Source organism: Syngnathus scovelli, chromosome 17 (assembly GCF_024217435.2).
Source record: "Syngnathus scovelli strain Florida chromosome 17, RoL_Ssco_1.2, whole genome shotgun sequence".
NCBI classification, from domain to species: domain Eukaryota; kingdom Metazoa; phylum Chordata; class Actinopteri; order Syngnathiformes; family Syngnathidae; genus Syngnathus; species Syngnathus scovelli.
Window position 1 is genome coordinate 2726945 of NC_090863.1, and position 16562 is coordinate 2743506.

The 16562-nt window shown below is 44.0% G+C and overlaps 3 protein-coding genes across 3 annotated transcripts; all 3 read right to left on the reverse strand.

The window, feature by feature from the left end:
• Positions 1-107: 107 nt before the first annotated feature.
• plk3 (polo-like kinase 3 (Drosophila)) lies at positions 108-7421 on the reverse strand. Its single transcript, XM_049746932.2, has 15 exons — positions 7067-7421; positions 5772-5879; positions 5576-5692; positions 5277-5406; positions 5017-5104; positions 4567-4662; positions 4054-4252; positions 3832-3958; positions 3534-3649; positions 3223-3337; positions 3044-3127; positions 2821-2983; positions 2618-2747; positions 2429-2539; positions 108-1846 (listed from the first exon to the last, which is right to left on the reverse strand). The coding sequence occupies exons 1-15, from the start codon at positions 7283-7285 to the stop codon at positions 1652-1654; spliced, it is 1998 nt and encodes a 665-aa protein (XP_049602889.1). The 5' UTR covers positions 7286-7421; the 3' UTR covers positions 108-1651.
• Positions 7422-8786: 1365 nt separating this feature from the next.
• cacybp (calcyclin binding protein) lies at positions 8787-10847 on the reverse strand. Its single transcript, XM_049746952.1, has 6 exons — positions 10681-10847; positions 9869-10079; positions 9697-9793; positions 9459-9555; positions 9286-9380; positions 8787-9202 (listed from the first exon to the last, which is right to left on the reverse strand). Exons 1-6 carry the CDS (start codon positions 10696-10698, stop codon positions 9037-9039), a joined length of 684 nt encoding a protein of 227 aa, XP_049602909.1. The 5' UTR covers positions 10699-10847; the 3' UTR covers positions 8787-9036.
• A 129-nt stretch (positions 10848-10976) lies between these two features.
• Positions 10977-12004, reverse strand: mrps14 (mitochondrial ribosomal protein S14). The gene is made up of 3 exons (XM_049746955.1): positions 11849-12004; positions 11579-11743; positions 10977-11402 (listed from the first exon to the last, which is right to left on the reverse strand). The coding sequence occupies exons 1-3, from the start codon at positions 11915-11917 to the stop codon at positions 11220-11222; spliced, it is 417 nt and encodes a 138-aa protein (XP_049602912.1). The 5' UTR covers positions 11918-12004; the 3' UTR covers positions 10977-11219.
• Between the last annotated feature and the right edge of the window lie 4558 nt (positions 12005-16562).

Sequence of the window (16562 nt, forward strand, 5' to 3'; positions counted from 1 at the left end):
CCAGTCCTTAAGATCCAGTGCTAATTGTTTACATCTCGGACAGTAGAGTTTCTTGAGAAACAGCACTTTGTCGAAAGAGTGAAGCCATTTCTATCGAATGTCTGACATTTCCTTTTCAATAAACTTTATTTTTGTCCCATTCCCCACATCCAATACAATACAAAAAGTGTGAGCGGAATTGAACATTACCTTGTGTCAAGACCATACATATACACAATAAATAAATAAAAATAAAATAAAGAAGAAACCTGAATAAATAAAAAAAATAAATTAACAGCCAGAAAAATAAAGACTTTGATAATCAGACTTGTTTTCACAATGTTTCTGAAAACACGACACTTGTACGAGACATTTTGCATTCCGGGTCACAGCTTTGAAGATACAAACTCTCGGGTTGAGAAAACCAACGTAAAAGGGTCACAGTAAGACGCGCGCGTATATCGTTTTCTTCTTGCTGAGGATAATACGTTGATGAGAGCAGATTCATTTTAAAAGCTTAGGTATTGACAGTGTAGCGCCGGTGACAAAGCCGTCCGTCAGCTTGACATTCACTAAAGAGGCTTGTTATTGCACTATACAGACATCCCTCACAAAGGCACTTTTCACTCCCTTCCTCATTCGTCCCCTCGCCTTCTTTCGTTTCCCCGACCCAATGTTTCACCACAACATTTGGGTACCTATGTGTCAATTTAAAAAGTCTAAAATCCAACTAAAGTAAACAGGCTTTTTGGTATCTAATTAAAATCAAATAAAACTGGTGAGGGTGTGTGTGTGTGTGTGTGTGTGTGTGTGTGTGTGTGTATATATATATATATATATATATATATATATATATATATATATATATATATATATATATATATATATATATATATATATATATATATATATATATATATATATATATATATATATATATATATATATATATATAAATGACTTATGGATTTAAAGAAAACAAAAATTGTGCATTATGGTGTCTCACCCAAAGCCGCTGAACTACTCTGTGTACCATGAGGAAAATGGGTGACAATGAGGCAGAAGAAGCCATTAACGCAAAAGGCTATGGCCAAACCTCACCGTCTAAATACGGCCAGGAATGTCATATGTGCGTGTGAGGTAAATCAAGATCGTAGCGTGATCTATTGCTGGCTCATTATTTTGTAAAAACTGAAGAAAAAAGAACAAAGTGCAGTGTCCACAGGTCTGGAAGCAGCAGAGGGGAAGGAAAAAATAGAGAATCCAGCACCACCACCACCGTGTGTTTAACCGATACAAGTTGCAATTTGAAGTGTTTAGTTACCATGGAGACACCAAACCCAGCACTAACTAGCGATAAGAGGCGCAAAGCGGCAGGCTCCATTGGCACCATGCAACCAAGAAGAAGGAGAATAGGTTCAACTTTTTTTTGGCATCCATCATGGAGTGTCCAATCATTAGACATTGTTTGGACAGGCACAGACCGCGAAGGTCAACACGACATCTGATCAAAACTATCTGGGCAGAAGTATCATATCAGCTGCCACGGCACCAGTCCACATGAGGCCCGTTACGGCGCTGCTGCAAAACGGTCAACCAATCAAGCGGGAGCCGGTCATAGAGCCTTAAAAGTCACAGTTGGCCAGTCTGATTTTCTTTGCTTTTTTTTTCCTCAGGCATCAGCGTGGTGCTGCAGGAGATGGAGCACGTATCGGAGGCGGTGCCGCAGTTCGGCCGTGCAGCCCATCTCGCTCAGCATGCTGAGGAGGTACGTATAGGAAACGCGCTCGCGGCTGATGTAGGTCAGCATGTACGAGTCTGAGGACTTGGACAGGATGATCTTGGTGTGGTCTGTGTAGAAGTTCACCTGGATGCAAGGAAGAGGAGAGGAGAATGGAGTGAGCCGTCTTGGGCTCATTTACAAACCATCAATTGCAAATTGGTAGACCAAATACATTTCTCTGGTGGAATCGTTTCAAAACCACTAAAAGGTGGCGGCTTTGTTTCAAGAAAAAAATGAAACCATAAAACCGAAGGGTATCATCAGGTAGCACTGTACTGTTGAACTAATTATGCCGAGTCACAATGGTATGACGTCAATATTTACAAAGTCTTCCAAATGGCAAGTCTGATATTGTTCAACTGTTGTGCGACTATATGCAAAAAGTTGTCTCTGGAATGGAGGGGGGCGGGTGGGGGAAATCTGCCACTTGACAAGGCTGTCACTGAGGCGTGTTACCGCAAAACTGCAGTAAGACCATAAAAAAAAGAAAAAGACAGACTTGTTTTACAAGTTGCTAAATTTAACCAGGCACCAGGTTGGCAACGCTGACTAGCTACTTTAAAGTGCAAAAAGTACACCTGCCAACAAAAGCAGTAGGACCAAGTTGCACTGTACCATGATTATTTCCCAGCAGCCATTTTTATTTTGTCAAGTTGGTTGACCAACCTGCAGCGTTCCGTTGTTGAAGAGCATGACGAGCGCGTGGTCAGTCTTCACCCACTGCAGCAGCAGAGGAGGAGGACCGGGAACTTGTTCATGACAGTGAATATCACCACCCTGTCGGTTATGGAAACAGATCCAAAGTCACTCATCTGTAGCAAAGATGGACTTGATTCTTAACTCATTTTCTCATACCTCCATGAGATTTTGTTCCATGTAGTTGGCCATGAGCTCTACAATTTGTTTCTGGCTCCGAAGCTGCTCCGGTAGCGAGCTGGCGGGGAAGCTAAAATGCTTGTTGTTAGTCAAGCAGTAGTGGACCGTCCTGGGGGAACACAAAGCCTCAATGTTTGGATTTCTTAACTCTTAAAAGCTATTGGCTGAGGCTTGCCACTCACTTGCGCTGGTCACAGAGGCTGAGGTGGGTTCCTTCATTGAAGAGCACTCCGATGCTTTGGTCTGACAGCTGGTAGCCAAAACCGTATTTGTTGGAATAGTCTACCCATTTGGTGACCCACAGGAAGGACTGTGGCCTGGAGAGGCACGGCGGGTTTCTCGTGGCTGCGGAATTGACAACCCAGGTCAGGAAAAGAGCACACTCAAAGGCAATGCGCTGCTTACCTGCAGGCATCATGGCCAAGCAGCCATTGAGAACCTTCATGGCACATTCAGCCACAACAGAGGGAGTGATGACCTCATCACATGCTGGATAGGGATGGGGGAAAAAAATGAATGAATATCTTGCCTTTTCGACTTAGTGGAATGATTGTAAAAAAAAAAAAAGAACAACGCGAGCCTACGTTCAGAGCTGCTAGCCATGGTGCCTTTGAAAGAACGCGAGATTGACTTCCTGGATTCCTCCTCAGCCGCAGTCTGCTCCAGTGGCACCGAGCTGACCAGCTGACCGTTGGGCACCTGGAGAGAGTAGACTTTCATTTCATTTTACAGCAGCAACTCAAGCCAAATCTCAATGCCATTCAAGCAATTCCGCTTGTTCACTTCTGGAGTCATTCAAGTGAAGTCAGCCATTGAATGCAGCCACCCACATTTGATATGCCTGACTTTCAAATGGAAATAGACGTCCAAAATACCAGAGATGAAATAGCCGTACCTCATTTGGGCCCACAGTTTTGTAGCTGATCTGGCGGTTGATGGAGCACTTGACGATGCCGGACACCAGCTTGGAAATATCTTTGTCCTCCTTCTCCTCACATGGCGCCTTCTCCACTGCAACGTGATGAGTCACACCCATAAAATTAAACTTGCAAAACAAAGCCACGCATGCATTTCAGTCCTTTTTAAGGAAGCGTTCCCACGAGAAACAAGCAGCCTTGCGAGGCGAGTGGTCTCCCATAATTACCCAGACGGGCGGGCATGCGAATGCCAAGGACATATTATTTGCGCTTTACCTTTTGCTTTTTTCTTGCCAAAGAGGCTCTTGGCCACTTTGGTGAAGAATTTCTTGGCCGGGCTGGGGGGATGGAGCTCGGGCACCATTACACAGCTGTTGGGGGGAAGTTTGTCGGGAGTGAAACCCTGCGGGGGACCACAGACAAAGACCATTAGTTAAGTCCTACGACCACCCGTGACGTCACACTTAATGCTCGCTGCTGGCAAATAATGCCAATTACTTTGGTGAAGAATTCATGGTGGAGAATTTGATCCAGCGTGAGTCTGTCGCTTGGGGTTTTCTGCAGAACGCCCGAGATGAGCTTCTGGGCGGCGGGTGAGAGCCCAGAGGGCAGGTTGTAGCGAACTTCCTTGATGCATTTGTACGTCTCTTTCAGGTCCAGAGTCTCAAAGGGCGGGTTGCCGCACATCAACGTGTACCTGGACAAGAGGAAAGCAAGCCAGGTCAACTATCTGCCCAAATACAAGTTGTTCGCAGCACTCAGAAAACAAGTAAGTGAGAGAGAGGAGGGTTTTTTTTTTCGCCAGGCAGTGTCAAATATCATGTTTCTATGCCACCGACCGCTATAAAATTGTCAAGTGCCCTTATATGAACCCCAGGCTGTAGTTTTGACAGCGCTAGATAGGGCACATTCTGTCCCGGTTTCATAATTGTGCGAGGACGTTGGCCGTTTCTTGTTCCAGCTCGCTCTTCCAACACAAACGTGCTAGCTTACGCAAACGGGTTGACTTACATGACGCAACCAAGGGACCAAACGTCTGACTCGGTGCCATGGCCCTGCCTGTTGAGCACCTCAGGGGCCAAGTAGTTGGGGGTTCCACAGATGGTCCTATGAGGGAGACAAAAAACGATTTTGACGCTCTGGTATTCCATGTCAAAGTGTCAAATCTGCAATGACGCTGGACTTTCGGCGCTACATTCATCTGCGGCGTGGAAAAGCCGTTTCAGTGATTGGGAAAGTGTGCATGACTGCGCATGTTACATAAGGGCAGAAAAAAAATGCCAAAGGTGGAATCCATTTGATGAAACTGCACACCTTGAACTAGAAACGCCGAGTGAGTGTTGCGCAACATGGTGCGTCATCACCAAATTGGTCGAAATCGCAGACAATGCTATTGGTGGAGTTTGAAGTATTCTATTCTAAAACGGGAAATTATGGAAGATTGTTTAAAAACAAGCTTACTTTTTCCTCTGCTCAACAGTTTCCAGCTTGGCAGCGAGGCCAAAGTCTCCCAATCGTAGTTCCATGTTTTCATTCACAAAGAAGTTGCCTGGAAAAGAGACAAAAGCATTTTTTCTTTTTTTTCCCCCAAAGTCAGCATTCCGCAGCTCGGTCAAAGTCACAGCAGATACTTTGGATGCTTTCATGCACGTTTGCAACATTCCCGTCATAGCAGCGCCCCAGACCCCGCCCCCCGTTCCGTTCCGCTCCTGCCGCCATACCTAGTTTGAGATCTCTGTGCAGGATGCCTCTGCTGTGTAGATACTTGAGGCCTGATATGATCTGCCTGAGGTAATATCGCACTTCGGGCTCAGTCAACGTGTGTCTCGCCTTCCAAATGTGCGCCAGTGACTGTTGGGGGAAGAGGGGGGGGTTAGCCGAAGCAATGAGCTGACCGCCGTAACCTTCAGCAAGACAACGGCGACTGTACAAAACAGCCTGGCGCTGACGTGAACTGTCACATTGCATTTGTTGAACGTGCAGAGTTAAATCGCACGGCTAATTCCGGACAACTCCTCACCTTGCGACTACAGAGCTCAAGAAATATGTAGATGTTATCCTGGTCCTCAAAATGGTGAGAGAACTTCACCACGTGCTTGTGCGACAGGGTTTTGTGCAACTCGATCTCATTGGTGATCTGCGATGAAATAAAAGGAGACCGTGAGCCGTTTCATTTGCGATCGGGGACATTCAAACAGCAAATAGATTGCCTATACCTTGTCTCTCTGGTGCGGTTTGGACACCCGGCTTTGCGGAATGACTTTGACGGCAAACATTTTGTTGTTAGACAGGTCCGTCATCTCGTAGCATCGTGCAAAACCGCCCTTGGGGAGAAGAACAATAGTGATTAGATTGGAATGAGGTGACATAACCTGCATAACTTTAGCACAGGAGGGACACACGCCTTCATTTAACCTATAAATTCTCATTGACACAAATGACTCGACAGCAGTGAGTACATTTTCTTCCGAGGTAATAATCCACTGTAAGAGTCGGAGAGGAAAAAGTGAAATGTGCGCATTTTTTCCACCTTTTGTGGCAAAAATCTGTTTTTAAAAAAACTGTTTTTAGCATGCCTATATCTCAGCAGCAAAAGATGTCAGATTTTTTCTTTAATCAAAGGGGAATATAGTTTTCTTGTCTTCCACCGTTTCATATTTTTAACCTTAAAAACACAAAGGATTTTACGATACATACATGATGGAAACTGCCACCACTAGGTTACATTAAAGAAATGTTTAAACATCATTTGAGGGAAGACTCTAAAAAAGAAGAAGAAAAAAACCTTGGGAAGGAAAATAGAGAAATGAACAGTTGGAATATGGAGAAATCCATATACACTGCTTCGATGAACCCATCATTTTCCCTAACATATCCCAAACATTGATTGGCGCACCACATGGGGGACCATAAATGAGTGAAATGGCCACCCTTAGCTTTGATTACATGGTCGGTCAAACATCAATTGAGTTCGCGTTTTGAAAAGCATATACAAGTCATGCTTTTCAGCCTCGGGCATAACTAGCGTCGGTTGCATGGATTTGATGTAAATAAATAAATAAATAAATAAATAAATAAATAAATAAATAAATAAATAAATAAATAAAACACACGCTCGATTGGACGATGGCTGCTGGGAGGCAGGCAGGCAGGCAGGCCGGCTTGCTGCATTCTCATTAACCGTGAAAATGACGTTTGTCGACGGCTCGCTCTGCGGCATCTCACAGAACAGACATGATTTGGCAGCAGCGAGCGATGACGAGCAACATGTTTATAGCCTGGCTATTTCTCCAGATAATAATCGGAAATGAATATAATCAAAGAAAAATGATCATCTTTGTAGGTGCGATGTACGTCGGTTAGAAAAAAAAAAACAATCATTCATTTTCTGCAAAAACTGGCCCACCTCATTGCACACACCTGCAACACAACCGCGTGCAATTTTGTCCACGCACGCACACACACAAGCAACATGCAAACGACATACAAGTGAAATCCCATGTTCAAGTACCTTTCCCAAAAGCTTCCCTTTACTGTACGAGCGTCCCGTTCTTGCGTCGGTTATCACATGCGCCAGCTCGGGTTTGGCAGACTCGGATTTGGAGCGGCCAGCTTTGGCCCCCGGAGCGCCGGCTTGCTGGGCTCCTTCGGCTGCAGGCTTCATGCTTAAATCCGCATTCATGGCGTGGCACGACACACGCTGCGCCGCCGTAAAACAACCGAGGTCCATTCAAGGCGCTGGCGTCAAACAAAACACACACAAAACGAATTCACTTATATTCCTGTTCGGAAGCGAAGCTGGTGTGTTCGGGAAGGTGACGGACGTTCGCTTGTGTCTATGAATCCATCTGGTATGAACGCACGGAAAGCACCACGATGATTACTTATAGGCGATGGTGATGTCACAAAACTGGGCGCGGTTAGGCGGAGAAAGTCCGGACAGATATGCCAATCAAAATGCAAGAGAAATGAGAATGGAAAGAAACAACGCGTAGACTTTGCTTCCTTTTTATGTTTACGACTATATACCTTGTCAGTTTCGTAAACAAGTTGATTTGCATTGAGATAGGAGTTCAGTCATTCCGTGACCACACTCGTAACTCTACCCTCAAATGGTCTTTTCCCGTTGAAATGAATGCAAACATGATTAATCCGTCGCAGCTTTCCCCCTAAAAAAAAAAAAAAAAAAAAAAAAATAATAACTGTTGTCTTAATGTGCAAAAATATTCTTCATAAAAGCCTAAAGTAATAACATAGAGTAGAATAAAAAAATAATCACAATGTTTTCATCACTGTGTACGTTGAATAGCCTCTGTTTTGCGTTTTTCTGGTGTACCCACATTTGCGCATGGGTGCAGTATTTATATATTATTTAATGAAAGATCTCAGCTTATCAGTACGGCACTAATATTAGTCGTTCTTCACTAAAGATAGGAATAAAAGACCATGAGAACACTTATAGTGTCTTTCTACATGTGTTGCTCAACTGGTTGTGCTAGTCTTACAATATATGCGGTAAAAGTTTGTTTTACGACAAAAAAGTCACACAAAATGTCTTGATCTGAAAGTCTTTACATAGTTACTGATTTAATTAAAACTTTTAAGTACAACACCCACAGTGCCCTACCCGCAAGCTTTTTATCTCAACGTTCGTTTCCTGCATAAATATCCACAACTCACCCAAACCACTTAAGTTGCTCAAATCACTGCTGCCGCCTAGTGGACAAAAGCTTTGTAGCATATTGTAATTATAACCTCATTTTACGGCAAACGTTTCGAGTTAATATTTACTGTACGGTAACTTACCTTAGTGCGACAACAACGCGTTTTGACGTACGTACAAGTACTGTATCGTAAACGGAGGAAAGACTGTGTATTTTTGCTCAGGAAACATGACTCAACGGCACCACCTGTCGGTTGCCTTTTTTGAGAGTGGATTCTCCAAGATGAAACCAATTTAAGATTGGGACTTTTTTTGTGAAATAGAATCAAATAAAACAATATTATTTAAAAAATGTGGTCATGAGAACTGCAAAAACTGGAATGCTAACAATCCTTCAAGTAGAAAAGGGTAAAAGAAGAACAATATGACCCCCCCTCCAAAAAAAAAAAAAGACTATCGCAAATGACATCATGCTGCACAAAAACCCAAAGTAACTTTGAAAACTGCTCCAACCTCATGGCTACTAATATGTACTTATAGAATGCCAACAAAACAAAGAGCGATGATGTCAATCTTTGTTTTTTTTTTAATATCAGGTCTAATTTAATGTGTTGTATATGTTGTACAGGACAAATGTAATTTTCTGAACGTGCTGTTTTGGCCCAAGCTAAATTAGAACATGTTCAACATGGGTGATGGCGGCCTAGTCATAGTGGTTGTATATTCTTTAGGTCGTGTCATGAAAGTTCACTCTCATTTGTGTATTGGTCACAATCAGATCTCATGTAGTCCTGCTCTGGTGGAATGTTGGCTGAGACTCAAAAATCCATCATGCCTTCTTCTCCCCTCATCTTCTTCTCCTGTGATTCCGACCACGCTTTGTTGATGGTTCGCTTCATCTCGTCGTCTCCGTCTGTGTAGATTTTCTTCAACATGGTCATCAGGCCGTCGCTGGGGTCGGCGTTGTCGTCCACCTTGGGCTTACTGTCAACGGGAAGAAATGGGGAGTGTTAGTTGTGTTGCAAATCCTCCCAATGGATTTTGTGTTCAATTAGGGAACAATTTACTCTTTCTCCTTGGATTGCTTTTCCACTGTGGTGAGGCATTCCCAGTTCTTGGTCGCCTTCTTCTTGCACATGATCACAAGCATGTCTGTTTTTATCTGAGGGGTGCAGAACAAGGCTTTTGAAGACATTGCTTTTCATTGCAAAACAAAAGAATAGCCTAGAAATTGGATCACCTTGGTGCTGCTGTTCTCATCAATTGGATACAATAGATTGAGAACGCTCATCTGGTGATTCTTTCCATCAAGCTCCTTCACTAGCACAGAAAATGACCTGCAGCAGTTACAGCATACAACATCCACATTGGTTCGATTGGCAAGTGGCCAGTCAGTAAAGAAACAATACAGCCTTGGGGGTTCACATTTTGGGGTGACACCACAGCTGCATTGTAAACTGAGAAGGCTGTGTACATACCTTTCTGTAAAATTGACTTCCACTTTCTCTGATGGAATCATGTGCACATTTTTCAACGTGAGGTAAATTTTCACAAACTTCTCCGACTGGTCCCACGCTGTATGGGATTGAAACATACATCATACTTGCAGACTGCAAACAAAGGGAAAAGGTGCCAAGCACTGCGCCATACCATAATTGGTGATCTTGACCGTGTACACGGCCTTGGAAGACGACGCCAGGTCGCTCTGTCTACGGGCCTGTTGCTCTTGCTGTTGACGCTTGGTGGCGAGCTCTTTCTCAACGTTCTTGTGCTCTTGCTTGAGCAGCTCCTGTACCCTCTTCCTCTCCGCTTTCTCCGTGAGAGAACACAGCTCCACCAAGTCTGCCTCCAACTGGTTGATCTGTTTTCAGGTTGTCAATGTTAAGTGAAAACTTCCAAATTGTATAGGTTGACTGTTAAGTCCTTTCACCTATCAAACAACCAAGAGCTATGGAATATTTTTCACAATCGATTATTCAACTGTATACCTTCATGATAGACAATGTATCAATGCATTGCGATTGTTGTTTCGATTGCGTCTTGGTACATTTTAGTACGTGCGACCGAGTGAAATCTTAATGCGGTTGATTTAAAAATAAATACATGCACATAAATATGGAGCGAGGCCGATCGCTTGATCGCACTTTGACTTGGCATTGTCGCCATGAGGCGGTTGGTTGGTCGAATGTTCTCGCAAACGACCTCGCTCGCAAACAGGAGCTGTTTTAAGGTGACTCGATGGACGCTTGAGGAAAATCAAACGGCCACAGCAGGAATATTGACACAAACACAACAAACAAGGGTGCAAACTCGCAGCTTTGAAGGAAGGTGAAAAGATATTCAAATCTAAAGCAAGGAAGTGAAGCGTCGTCACTTTCGCTAGAACCGAAAAGGGCGTTCTGGCTGAGTAAACAAAGGCGTGTTCGAATATACACTAGATGAGTTGAGAACATGTTTCGTACCTGCTGTGTTAGATCCATGTAGCGTTTGGACGGTGTATTCGTTTAGATTTGCTTACAGACACAACCCAGTGCGTAGCAGGTCCGCTAGTCATGTGCGTTCATTGCGTAGCGTAGCGGACGGTAGCTCCACACTCTTCCTCGAAGCTGCGGCCCAACGAGATAGTGAGTGCGCTACAGCCACCCATCGCATACATGTGGTATTACAAGTGGCTAACCGGAAACTGCTCTATCATGTTAAAGTACCGCTCATTAACTCCAAAGAATGTTAAGATGTTCACGACAAAATGGCATCTGCACATTATTTCAGCGTTTATTCAAATAAGCAATTCACAAAATAGGGGTAATATACATTTGTATTGATTCACAATGTTATATTGACAATGTCCATTCAAAGCTAAACTATGCAGTCAAGAACTGTATAATGAGTTGCTACCAGATGTGCAGACATTTCGGAATCAAAAACTTGTCATAATCCATTCCTTGAACACCTTCACGTGATCATAAAGGAGCCATGCATTCACTGCCGTTGTCCTCCAGGGTCACCACCTCGCCCTCAAGATGCCAGACAATTGGTTGTGGTCAGCCATGTGACGGAAGACAATCCGGCTGAGTCGCCACCTGCGCTTCACTCCTCGTGGTCTGGAGGTCATGACACATCTGTTGCGGATCCTCACGGGACATGAATCTCGCGGCAAGGCTGCAATTTCTTTATCTGCCAACTCCTGGAATATGTTTCAAGAACATTTGAAGTTTGACATTTAAACCAAAACGTGTGTGTAGTTTACTTCATGAAACTATTACTATCAACAAGCATGACTGTCCACGTCTAAGTGTAAACACCCACCAATACAACATAGCAGTGTCGCTCAGTGTAGGAAGGTTATGTTGCACTGCCTACCTGGAGTTCTTTTGGTAAGATGGTGTTCTTCCTCAGCGAGTTGATCCGCAGCCGCTCATCAGCGTAGTCAAAGGCCATCTTTCTTCTCTTGACATCCCTCAGCATCCTCCAGTCAACATAGTAACCCCTTGCTTGCTCCACAGCCCCCCAGCATACCCTCAGTGCCTGCACACAGTATTCAGCTGTCGTTTCAGAAACGGGTAGAAACGCACTATAGTAAAGTATCACGTTTAAACGACAAAATAAAAACGATACATTGAAGTACAATACCTGCTTGGGAGCGCACATACTATTGTAAAGGACATCGACGCCGAATCGTGCTAATACGGCAGCCGCCATGTTGGATTAATGTTGCTTCCCCCTGAATCTGGATCGAGACCATTACTTAATGTCGCCTCCTATTGACCAGGCGGGCGAGTCTAACATTTTAGTTTTAAAACTCACAGACCAGACCGCCTAGGTGATTTTTAAATGAAGTAAAATAACAAAAACAAGAACAAATGTGCATAATAATAATAATAATAATTCCTAATCACATCATTTATAGTTCACTTATAGTTACTCAAACAACTAATTCGATATATACTTTGAGAACTGTTAACTGTATATTTCAAATTAATTTACTGATAGTACAGTAAATGAATGTACAACAAGGCATCTTGGATCAGATTGAAGGATTTTATAGTACTTTATCCACCCATTATTCTGACAAAACTACATGTCACGTCCATAGGGTGGCAGTATGCATCTACCAAAATAAACGCCGGCGTGGCTCTCCAAAAACATCTTGGGCAAATTTACAAGCCTAAAAGTGTAATTGTGCTTGGTGAGAGTGATGGCGTTCGGCCACCCGTGAAAATGCAATCAAGTGCTCTATGGTGGAGGATATGCTTAAATTTGCCAGTGGTGGCTTTGTGCAAGCGCCACTTATTTGCAGTCTAGTCGTCAATTGACAAGCACCTGCTCCGACTGGAGCATTTAATCATGTCATTACTGCATGTTTTGTAAAGTACAGTATTGCTACAGAGTGCTATTTTTACTTAGTGAATGACAAGTCTTTTTTTGGGGGGGGGGGGTATGGGGGACTCTCACGGATTAAGTGGAAATTCAAATATGTAATCAATAAATTCAATTCAGTTAATTCAGTACATAAGTCAAGGTGCCATTGTATATCTACAATTATATAATTGAAAAATCCCAAACCGTTTAACAGGATCAAATGTACAGTGCCACTAATGGTTCCATTTCCCTGTGTGAATCACTAATGACTTTGAAGTAATGCAATCGCATTCATTACCAGGGCGCATACAAATTCATTTATAGCAGTTTTCAACTTCAAAAAAAGCTGATTACAGGAAACAAATCATCATTTGATTTTTTGTTTGTTTTTCGAACAGGCTATGTTGTCTCTATGGTGTTTCTCAGCAAACGAGTTGACCGCGTTGGGTTCACCAGGACAACTTTTATGGGCACAATTTAACTTGTAACAAAAAAGTGCAGCCTTTTCCAAATGGTGGCTTTCTCATTATGTGCAACATGACCTGTGGATGAACCTGTGTATCAAATAGAATGGTAGCCTAGATGCACAGATGTATTTTTCAAAGTCCAACATTTTCCTGAGCCAAGCCACATATTTTGCATTAGAAAAAATCTTTCGGTATACCACTAAACAAAAACGTCTTAACATTTATACACACTGAAGTATAAAAAGGAAGATCTTGTCTCGATTGACTCACAAATGCACTTGCTTGGTTTTCTTGAACACAAAGCTATTATTATGGCCAATTTAGTCTTCAGTGAACCAAGCGTCATGTGGGAGAAACCTGGGGTAGAATAACATCTATTCAAAATAGAATGCATTCTTTTTTTTTTTTAGATATGCTAATGTCATTTAGAGTAGCTGCAACATAAAAAAGCGCTGTATTAAAAAAATGATTTGTTAAGAAAATACACATTACGTCAAAGTGGCATTTCAAGAAAAGGAAAACATGGTTAACAATACTTTTTGTGTAAGCCACCAAGATAAACAGACCAGAAAAGCCACAAAATCTGGTGAATGAAACCAACTTCAAGTGCAGAGATCATTTAATTTTGCTGAATGCACGAGATGCTTCTCTCTCTCAAGACCCCCCCCAAAAAAGAAGAAAGAACCCCTTGGACAAATGATTTATTTCTAATTCTATGGAGCCTTTGTGAGATGTACTCCAGCTCCCGCTGAGAGGAAAATGTAGACGGGGGACGTTTCCCGTACTTCTGTCACCAGGTAAAATAAATAGATTTTCCCACCTCAAGATCTTGTCGGCCCAACATTTGGAGCCGCACTGTTCAAGCCTTCAACTGGCTCATTGTTCGACACTTTGGACCACTGTCACGGCACAGGCAACGACATAAGCACGTTGCAGCATTTTCAAATAAATCAAGAATTAGTACCTGAATGCTTAGAGGGGAAACATTGTGCTTTTTTTTCTTTCTATTTTTGTAAACAGCGAGACTGTTTACCCTTCTCCTGCACTGAATTGTGTTCACTCCCACAACAGAGCAAATGCCCATTTCTGCCTGCACTGTCACGCCCGTGCCACTTCGCTCAGCCACACCCCTTTCGTTACCATAATGTCTGTCACCTGCTTCCTATTGTTACCCTGTGTATTTAAGCCCTGCCCGTGTGTTTCTCCCTGTCGGTGTCTACTGTTGTGTCCATTCCTGTTCGTGCCCAGTGTTCCTGTTCGTGTCATCTGGGTTTCCCTCGGTCTGTCTGAAGGCTCACGGTCAGAATTTTAATCTTGTCCAAGGGGACTTCATGTCGGTCAGTCTGTCTGTTTTGCTGGCCGTGAGCCTTCCTCCCGTCTGTGTCGTTCGTTCCCCACCTGCCTCCCTTCCAACTCCTTTTCCCTGCAATAAATCCTGGTTCAAGCTGCATTTGGTCGCCCTGGCTCAACTCATTCCTGACAGAAGACACCGACCATCACAGCGACCAGCGCTTGGACCAACCCTTTGCCGGCTCCCGCAACTGCTGCATGGTCGTCAAGAAGATGAGTTCAAGCGACGCAAGATGCACGGCCGCCCCCCGACCCAGTCCCGGCGGCGCGGATGCTGCGGCCGCCACCGGTTCCGGCGACGCGGATCCAGCGGCCGTCACCCAGTCGGCTTCGGCGGCGCATGACGCACGGCCGCCCCCCGATCCAGTCCCGACGGCGCGGATGCTGCGGCCGCCACCAGTTCCGGCGGCGTGGATCCAGCGGCCGTCACCCAGTCGGCCTTCGGCGGTGTGTGACGTGCGGCCGCCTCCCCATTTCCTCCCGGCTCTTGTTGGACGGTCTTGGACTTTTTCTTTTTTGGGACGTCGGGAGCCGTCCCTTGTGGGGGGGGTACTGTCACGCCCGTGCCACTTCGCTCAGCCACACCCCTTTCGTTACCATAATGTCTGTCACCTGCTTCCTATTGTTACCCTGTGTATTTAAGCCCTGCCCGTGTGTTTCTCCCTGTCGGTGTCTACTGTTGTGTCCATTCCTGTTCGTGCCCAGTGTTCCTGTTCGTGTCATCTGGTTTTCCCTCGGTCTGTCTGAAGGCTCACGGTCAGAATTTTAATCTTGTCCAAGGGGACTTCATGTCGGTCAGTCTGTCTGTTTTGCTGGCCGTGAGCCTTCCTCCCGTCTGTGTCGTTCGTTCCCCACCTGCCTCCCTTCCAACTCCTTTTCCCTGCAATAAATCCTGGTTCAAGCTGCATTTGGTCGCCCTGGCTCAACTCATTCCTGACATGCACGTATTTATGGATGCTCAAAAATGTGTTCAAAACAGTCTAATGGGACTTTTGATTTCCACTTGAGTCTGGTTGCTTAATATTGGAGGTTGGTGGTTTGCAGCGGATACATTTTGATACTATGTATTTGTTAGGCATGATATCATTCCATACGCGTGCTCGTTTTCAATATCGGAAAAATGCCGAATAATGTTGGCACATGTTGGTAGCGACAGATACGTATATCACCAACTTGGTCTGTCTGCGTTGCGTGTTTCTCCACTCGCAGCTGTCTTGTGGGTCCAATGAAGTGGATTTCTCTGAAGCTTTGCCAAAGGCAACGTTTCTAGAAAAGCAAAACGTCCACTTCTCAGATTCGCAGGATGCAATGCGGTACAATTTCTGTGAATTAGATACTGTTTCATTCAAGCATGGGCAAAGTGCAATGATATATTTTCCCCTTGTAAACTCTTTGAAAAATAATAGCGCAAGCACAGCTAATAATAGTAAAAATAATAAGCATAAAAGATAGTGCGTGAAGGGAAGAAGTCACATCTGTGATGGTACTTTGCAAAAGGGACCACCGACGCTTTACAATGTATGGCCGTCTTCAGACTTGATGAACAAAACTTTTTATGAACCAAAAGAATCTGAAATTGGAATTCCAGGTGTACTTTCAAAATGCTGAAGCTTAATGCTCAATCTTTGCGTCATACTGAGCATTCATTTTGCGTCGGGCCTACTGTATTGTAATGTGTTTGCAGACGCCAAACGCTATGAATATTGATTTGATACTGATGACAGACTGCGTGTGTGTGTGTGTGTGTGTGTGTGTGTGTGTGTGTGTGTGTGTGTGTGTGTGTGTGCGTGCGTGTTCTTGGAAAGACAGCTGAGCACACAGAAGGAACAATTCAGCAAAGCCCCCCCGTGTGACCTTGTCTTGTTTGTACTCAAAGTGTCTTCATCTTGTCTCCATCCTCCGATGTGACGAGTCACACATATTTGGAAGATTGAGAAAGTAAAACATCTCGAAGGTATTTGGCAAATGTAAACACGTGAAATGTTTTCCTGCGCTCCCCCTAAATCTAATCACGTCGTTTCCATGTAAACATACTAAAAACTTTGACTGCGTACAAAGGATGGAAATAAGTTGATATTGTAATGAAGCGAAGTGGCCAAGCTCAAGTATGTTAGCGGAATAACCTGCAGACAAGCCAGACATGAAGCTTTCAAAGGTCTATTTTCATG

What these genes read in the sequence shown, in the direction of transcription:
- plk3 (XM_049746932.2), bottom strand. Translation starts at nt 7,285, where the DNA reads ATGGACCTCGGTTGTTTTACGGCGGCGCAGCGTGTGTCGTGCCACGCC. An exon ending in ACCATGAATTCTTCACCAAA is followed by an intron (nt 3,959 to 4,053) that starts GTAATTGGCATT and finishes GGTCCCCCGCAG; the next exon opens with GGTTTCACTCCCGACAAACT. An exon ending in TGGAACAAAATCTCATGGAG is followed by an intron (nt 2,540 to 2,617) that starts GTATGAGAAAAT and finishes CATAACCGACAG; the next exon opens with GGTGGTGATATTCACTGTCA.
- cacybp (XM_049746952.1), bottom strand. An exon ending in ATGAGAACAGCAGCACCAAG is followed by an intron (nt 9,381 to 9,458) that starts GTGATCCAATTT and finishes TGCACCCCTCAG; the next exon opens with ATAAAAACAGACATGCTTGT. An exon ending in AAGCAATCCAAGGAGAAAGA is followed by an intron (nt 9,203 to 9,285) that starts GTAAATTGTTCC and finishes TCCCGTTGACAG; the next exon opens with TAAGCCCAAGGTGGACGACA.
- mrps14 (XM_049746955.1), bottom strand. Translation starts at nt 11,917, where the DNA reads ATGGCGGCTGCCGTATTAGCACGATTCGGCGTCGATGTCCTTTACAAT. An exon ending in GTATGTGCGCTCCCAAGCAG is followed by an intron (nt 11,744 to 11,848) that starts GTATTGTACTTC and finishes TACTGTGTGCAG; the next exon opens with GCACTGAGGGTATGCTGGGG. An exon ending in TCTTACCAAAAGAACTCCAG is followed by an intron (nt 11,403 to 11,578) that starts GTAGGCAGTGCA and finishes AACATATTCCAG; the next exon opens with GAGTTGGCAGATAAAGAAAT.